Raw genomic sequence first — 7,811 nt, forward strand, 5'->3', positions numbered from 1 at the left:
AGCCTGAATAAAGCCAAATGTGAGATCTTGGACAGGAACTTGATGTGTAATTGTGTTGAGAAACTCAGGTTGGTTGCCTTTGTGGCAATTGGACTAAGATTTGTATGGTGTTTGAGTGTGACAAGCCCAGTTGAGTGGGAGCTCCACTGTAGCATACAATTATACTGTATGTGTTATAGCCGACCAATTAAGGGAGTGATTGGATAGATCCCTACCCTAGTTGACCATTATATGGTCCATTTTGTGCCCTTTTTTTCGACCTAGAACTATGTCATGAAATGAATGTTTGATGTCACTACTTTAGCATGTCATCTCAAGGCCATGATATATATGGTCTTGTGGAGCATGTCTAGGAAAGCAGTCAAGTATGAATGAATTGACATGAGTGTCTGGGGAAGATTATTTAGAACACACCATTTATTTTATGGCTCATAGCCCGAGCTATTATGAGGAATTTGTTTTTCAACATAATCATGAGCATATTATATGGTATAGGATCAAGTGTTGATTTGAGTTTTGAACTCATGAGGGATTAAAGAAACTTGATCGGGTGTGATCAAATAATTTGGGGCATAGACGAGATATTATGAGTGATGTATTATGTTAGTTTAGATGGTGACTTAATATAGTACTCCTACCCCACACCTTCTCGTCTAGGTCACTCCATTTTTCTGTATAAAGAGAGGATTGGACAAGAGATTGAGAGGAGCCAATTCTGGCTGTAGTACCTAGTGTGGACGAGTGGGAGATGTTAGAAATTGGGCTGATTTTGACCCAACCCATAAACCATGGCCCATGGATCATCTACATGGGTTATCTGATAAGTAAGTTTAAATTTAAACTAACTGATATTGGTATGAGTTATCAATATCAGTAGTGGAGTAATTTAAACTTAACAGATATTGATATGAGTTATCAATATTAGTAGTAGAGTAATTTAAACTTAACATATGAGATCTTTTAGGGATCACATATATCTGATAGTAAGTGAATCTCTACCGGTATTTAAAATACTCATACATCAGTCAGAACAGTGAGTGAACATACATATAGATTTTGAGTGCTCTCTCAAAATAAGCCATCTCTCTAGGACACCATCTACTGTTCCTTAAAATTTAGAGCGTGGAAATTAAGAGAGACTCTAGTAGCCTCTCCTGCAACTTGGAGGTGTTCTACAAAGGAGATTGTGAGGAGTTTGTAAAGCAAGTAAAGAACAAGATCCGGAAATTTGATGATTTGTTCCACCAAAGGTATGTGTCTATATAACCTCTAGTAAAGTATATAACTTTTCAACAATTTGGAATGAAATGCCATTTGGATGGAAAATATTTATGGACAATTGATGTGAGATTTGATTCTTGATCATATTTTGGGTCAGTTGTAAAGAAAGGATGGCAACTTGACCTGGTACTATGAAAGCAATTTTATGTCTCTTTTTATTTTATTTTTTTTTTTCAGAAATTTGTATTTGCCAAGAAGAACCACTAATTATGTCAAAATTTGAGAATATTGATGCATTACCTTTTTTTTTTGAGAAAACTGATGCATTACCTAATCGGCTTAAAAGATCTTTTTATTTATTTTATATTAGAATTGGGTATCATTCCATTTAAATTCTTTGTTTAGTGATTTGTAATTAATTACTAGTCTAAGTATTTCCCTTTCTAATTAAATAATTTTTTTAAACATAAAAGGAAAAACAAATCCAAGGGGATTTCATTTTTCTAATTTTTCCTTTGTCTAATAACTCTTGAATTTCTTTCTTGCAATATTTCATCAATTCCTGATTCATTTGAATGGGTCTTGCTTTGGTTGGTAAATCTTTCTCATTGAAGTCTTTTTCATAGGTTGATTCAATATCGTGTTCTACAGTTCCAAAAGGCATTTAGGGGGTTCGAACAAACTTCATTTTCAATTTTAAATTTAAATTCTTCAACTTTTTATTGTATATTATAATCTTCTAGTTGTTTTCGATTACTTGATATTGTAATTCTTGTATTTATTTGTTTTTCCTTCCTTGCTATTCTCTCTTTTTATTGTATCAATGTGTTTAGAAATTGAATATTGTTTTAGTAAAGTGATCTTTCCCTTGAAGGGCAAGTAAAAAATTTGAATTTTACTTCTTGTCCTAAGACGTTGTTATTCCTTCACTGCTAGTATGGAATGGGTATAATAAGCCTAAGAAGGGACTTCCCAATATTACTTTTGGGGTGATGTTCTTTACTAATATAAAAGTAGTTCTTAAAGCATATAGCATTATTACAAACGAGAATTTGCAAGTTTATAATTAATTTTTAGTATCAAATTTCAAACTACTTGCTTGGGACAAAGTTTCCATTGTCTTTTAGTTGTAAGACATTAACTTTGACATTTTAAAATTTTCAAAATTTAAGGTCGTTCACTAATTAAATTCAAGATTGATGTTATTACAAATAAGAACCAAAACATATGAGTGCTTAACTCTTCTTTTCTTTTGGACCACATGAAGGGGGACGATGCTGTGATCATATAAAAAATTTATGTAATAAGCTTACAAAAATCTTAGAAACCCAAAGACAACCATAGACTGTCAAAAACCAGAATCATAGATCAGAACTCTCTCTGTGATGAATCTATCTGTTCCTGAATAACCATTCTATTTGCCTCAACTTTCTGCCAAAGTTGTCTTTCTTGACATTTACAACTCTGTCTCCGGTTCAGGCAGCTGACTTTTATGTTATTTCTTGCATCATCCAAAACTCCAGTTCCAAGATTCCAAACCGGTCATCATTATTTGACATCGAACAACGTAAAATGCATTCCTTGCTAGCTGAAGTATATAGAACGCAGCATTGTGCTCATTGGCATAACCTCAGGCCAACACTTGAGGAACATTGGCCAGTGATGCTTGTATCTTCTCCTCTGAAAATAAAAGGTCAACCATATTTCCTTGCAAATACTTATCATACGATGGCAGGTCAAAATGGCCATGTCCACACATTGCTGTGAGAATAACCTTTGATTCTCCAGTCTCTCTACAACGAAGAGCTTCCCTAATGGTGGCAGCTATTGCATGAGTTGGCTCCGGGGCTGGTATCAACCCTTCTGACCTAGCGAATTGTATGGCACCTACAACAAAGGAAAGGAACAATCATTGCCTGTCTTCTCTTTTTCCCAAATAATTGTTCCATGCATATACCCAATTTCCAGAAGTATGATCCATTTTCTAGAGTGCCTAAGATGGTCATTATTAGTTTAAATCCAGCAGATTGTGAAATACCTTGAAAGCATTCTGTCTGTGGAATTGCAATTGCTTCCATATAACCCAATTCATAGACATGTGAAATCAATGGTGCCATGCCATGGTAACGCAATCCCCCTGTAGAATGAAAAGTAAATTGTTGACGGACAAGAAAATGTAACAAATCTGAGTTTGCAATACCACCAATACATTACCAGCATGAATTGGGTCTGGAATGAAGTCATGCCCAAGAGTATGCATCTTCATCAATGGAGTCATTCCTGCCGTATCACCATAGTCATATGCATACACACCTCTGGTCAATGAAGGACATGCTGTCGGTTCAACTGCTCTTATAATAGGGTTGATTTTCCCATTGAGCTTCTCTCGGATAAATGGAAAACTGAGCCCTGCAAAATTAGACCCACCACCTGTACATCCTATGATCAAATCTGGGGTTTCACCTATAGCTTCCATTTGTTTTAGACACTCCTCACCAATAACAGTCTGGTGGAGCAAAACATGATTTAGAACACTCCCCAGACAATACTTGGTATCAGCATTTGTAGCTGCAACCTCAACAGCTTCTGAAATAGCTATTCCTAGACTTCCTGGGCTTGATGGATCCATTTGAAGAATTTTCCTACCAGCCTCAGTAATGTTAGATGGAGATGGGTGTACTTTTGCACCCCAGGTTTGCATCATTAATCTTCGATATGGTTTCTGATCATAAGAAGCACGGACTTGCCACACCTACTTGCAGACTGGAATAATTATTATGTACTCTATATGTAGGAAAAATAATAAAAAGTCAAATGATACTTCAACCACAGGTTTGAATGGTCCAATTTGGACCAGACTGCACTGCACAGGACTACAAGAAATAAGCGGGGATTGTGAGTGGTATCACAAAGATTGGCTCAGATGGCTCTTATTTAATAACATAATAGTAGCTATATCTTTTACACATCAGATGAAGAAAATATACAATTTTAGACCTGACATATTCAACCTCTCAATTTATACAGTTATATGATATGTTCATGACAATTTAACCCTGTTGAGCAAGCTAATCACATCAATAACCCAATTTGAATTCAGCCCTCCTTAAAATTTATTGAAATGGGTCAGCTTTTCTGAATAAAAGTGTTCCTCACCTCACATCCAAGTCCAAATAAGCTACATGCAAAGGCCAGTGAACTTCCCCATTGACCAGCACCAGTTTCTGTCACAACATTCTTAATACCTTGCTGAGCATTATACCAGACTTGTGGGATTGCAGTGTTGGGCTTGTGTGATCCAGCAGGGCTGTTACCTTCGTACTTGTAGTAAATTCTGGCTGGTGTGTCGAGAAGCTTTTCCAACCTCTTGGCTCTAAATTCAATTGAAGAATATAAGATACTTCTTGCCATGGCTGACGAAGAAAATTTCCAAGGACAAGAAAATAAAACCAATATATAACAGTAAAACAAACCTGATCAGAGGGGTTGGGCGCCATAGACTGTAAACATCAAGAACTTCATCTGGAATGTCTATAAACTTCTCAGTGCTTGCCTCCTGCTTAATCAGCTCATCAGGAAACAAAGCAGATAAATCTTCAGGTTTGATTGGTTCCAAAGTCTTAGGATGCAAATAAGGAGGAGGTTTCACTGGAAGATCTGCAATCAGATTGTACCACTGACGGGGAATTTCAACTGCTTTTAAATTAGCACCCAAAGCTGCTCTTGCTCTATAGCCATTTGAAAGCCTAGGATACATAGGCTTTGTCTTTACTGAAAAATGCTGAAGCCATTGCTTCTCAACTGAAGGGACATAAGTAGATGAAGGATGTTACAAAGAGTAAGATGATAACATACACCAATCACTAGTGTGCAACCAAAAACTCTAAGATTAACCAGATACCATTTTGATGGGTTTATATTTGAAGTAAAAAACTTGCAAGCCGACGACTTGTGGGAAAATTATGTCAATATGTCTTTTCAATGAGTTATTTCAGATTTTATGGAATTAGATTGATAATGGAAGTGGATTTTTCCTAGTATACAACATAGGAAGTATACATATTGGTGGTATTACAATCAGAAAGCACCTGTAAAGGGTAGATGCTACAGTAATTTTATTAAGTTACTTGGAGAAATATGATTTTAATCTAGTCAATTTTTCCCTCTATGTCTTGCTCTCATTGTACATGCTCTCCAGTTTGCTTCTTCAATTGAAAACCACCAACAGAAGGGGCTTCATATTCTATATATAGTGAAATCTACAAAACAGTGAGGTGTTATGCAACATTAGTTGGAGAAACCTACTAAACACTAGAGATCTCATAGCCAAATGCTTTGAGACCAAAAGTGTGAAAGGCCCTCTCATTAGAACTTTGTGGGACAGACTATTAATGCAGGTAAAATACAAACTAACCTTTCACCCAGAAAAATAAAGTGAAAGAAAAAGTGTTATGGTTTTCTACGCTCCATTTGGAGCTATTTCATCATGTTTTTCCAAGCACATTGACATAGCTTCAGTGTTTACTATCATCTGTAGTGACACTTACATCTTGAATGATGGGATTTTGAATTAAGAGAATATATTTCCACGGAACTTCCAAAGCTGCCCCAAGTAGTTTTCAATTCTATTATACAGAAGATTAAGTTCTAACTTATATAGTAGCCTATAAAGAAATAGTGACTCAACTTGCCACTGAATTAAATGTGTTGATATCATGAGATTTTACCATAACCTCAAGACACCCTCCCCTGATTTTGTTGCAGCATGATGAGACAAAAATGGTAGGAAAAACAGCCAGACGGTAATCAAGTGAACACTAATCAGTAAACAACACAAATGTCTGTTGTCCCTATATCTAAAAATTTTACTTCAGTTTTTAATGGAGATCATATTTGACATAACATACTTATTTTCTGTTTGGTTAATGGCCTTACTTTTGTACAATTTAAGTTGCATTTATCACTGCTTCCTACTTGAAAGCAACTACTGTAAGAATCATGTTTTGACATGGACATTTTAGAATTTTGGCACTCTTCCCGTAGAAAACTTCTTCAGCTTGAATTTACAACTTGTAAGCCAGGGGTGTGGCTTGTGTCCAGTGGAAGTTTCCACTGGACACAAGCCGTGTCCGTAAGCCAGTACCTTTCTGTTTCAGTTGCATTCTCAAGACCATGTGGGCAAATGGAAAGACCATTTGCTTGAAGTGTTCTTTTCAATCCTGAATAATTCTTATAATCCATTCTATGCAAGAGTTCCACCTAAATGCAGATCCATCATCCATACTTTCACCTTCCCATTGGCATCAATTTCCTACTTGGGTACAATTCGTTTCTTAAAAAGAAATAAAATTACATACACAAATGCTTAAACACATTTAGGTGATTCCCACACAGCAGTAGGCGAGGTAAGAGTAATGCATCAATGATCATTAACAAAGCTAGCAAGCACCTAATAGAGCATAAACAAGTATTGAAATCACATCCTAGAGTTATACAGTTGAAAAGGCTCAAATAATCATGTCTGCCATGATTTCAGAACCAAGAAGTGCATAAAACCAATCTGAGTTGACCAAAATATCCAGTAGTAACTAAAATGTCAGCCATCCATGACAAAAACAAACTTCAATCAGCAAAACTGAACTAGGTATTACTTATTAACCTGGGTTTGTACCAAATCACATAACAAAGCAGCTAAAAGCTAAACCAAATTATGTATCAAAAAGGAAAAAAAGTAGAGTAGGAGAAAGTTACCTCTTCCTCTTGTTGCAAGTGAACTAGGAACTGCGTTTCCAAAGAAAATAGAGTCAGTGGCCATTTGACCCTTTTCCTCTTCTGGGTTTAGTTCCAAGTTCCAACTTAATTCCTAGGTTGTGGTTGTAAAATTATAGTATGAGTTTGGGGTTTTTGTTTATTGTGGTTCAAAACATAGCAACAGTGGCCATTGGGAATGGCCATGGGCATTTATGACGAAGCAGTTAGTCAAAACTTGATATATCTGAATAGAACATATTAAAACATTATTAAAACATGCACATGCGGCCAGCTTTCACAAAAGACAAAAAAAAAAAAAAAGGAACCGAAAGCTCTCTACAGTCTACTATTGAACTTGTTTGTTGCACACACAGACTGCTGACACGGGTTGAAGTACAAATGGGTCGTCGCTTGAGAACTGAGTTTTCTTTCCATTTTTTTTTGGCTGAATAGAACTGAGATTCATCATGATGCTTGTTAAATTTCCTCCCAATAATAATTCCGAAATCTTCCATAACTTTATAGTTGAGCTAAGTTGGTGAATTCCTGTTCCATAAATTATTTATCTATACAAAAAACATGTACGAATTTTAAAAATAAATTATGAATGTTTACACTAAATATAAGCAATACGTATGTTGAATTAAAAAAAAATTATATCATTAGCTACATGGTCAATGACATTTAATCTATAACTCTCATATTTAAAAAAAAAAAAAAAACATTCATATGATTCCCCTCATTTCTTCAACATTTAATTCAGCCACCTCCTCCTCCAATTAATTGAAGTGCAAGAAAATAAATCTTTAGTCATCACATACACTTAATTATCATAATTC

General features: G+C 35.5%; 1 protein-coding gene across 1 annotated transcript; it reads right to left on the minus strand.

Moving 5' to 3' along the window:
- Nucleotides 1-2,378: 2,378 nt before the first annotated feature.
- LOC126713972 (uncharacterized) lies at nucleotides 2,379-7,193 on the minus strand. The gene is made up of 6 exons (XM_050413947.1): nucleotides 6,973-7,193; nucleotides 4,695-5,022; nucleotides 4,378-4,594; nucleotides 3,436-3,973; nucleotides 3,260-3,358; nucleotides 2,379-3,108 (listed from the first exon to the last, which is right to left on the minus strand). Exons 1-6 carry the CDS (start codon nucleotides 7,034-7,036, stop codon nucleotides 2,852-2,854), a joined length of 1,503 nt encoding a protein of 500 aa, XP_050269904.1. The 5' UTR covers nucleotides 7,037-7,193; the 3' UTR covers nucleotides 2,379-2,851.
- Nucleotides 7,194-7,811: the final 618 nt, after the last annotated feature.

Source organism: Quercus robur, chromosome 2 (assembly GCF_932294415.1).
Source record: "Quercus robur chromosome 2, dhQueRobu3.1, whole genome shotgun sequence".
In the NCBI taxonomy this organism is placed as follows: domain Eukaryota; kingdom Viridiplantae; phylum Streptophyta; class Magnoliopsida; order Fagales; family Fagaceae; genus Quercus; species Quercus robur.

Excerpts from the sequence above, each read along its gene's own strand:
- LOC126713972 (XM_050413947.1), bottom strand. The coding sequence starts at position 7,036 with ATGGCCACTGACTCTATTTTCTTTGGAAACGCAGTTCCTAGTTCACTT. Across the intron at positions 5,023-6,972 it reads ACTTGCAACAAGAGGAAGAG|TTGAGAAGCAATGGCTTCAG; the intron begins GTAACTTTCTCC and ends ATGTCCCTTCAG. Across the intron at positions 3,109-3,259 it reads ACAGACAGAATGCTTTCAAG|GTGCCATACAATTCGCTAGG; the intron begins GTATTTCACAAT and ends CCTTTGTTGTAG.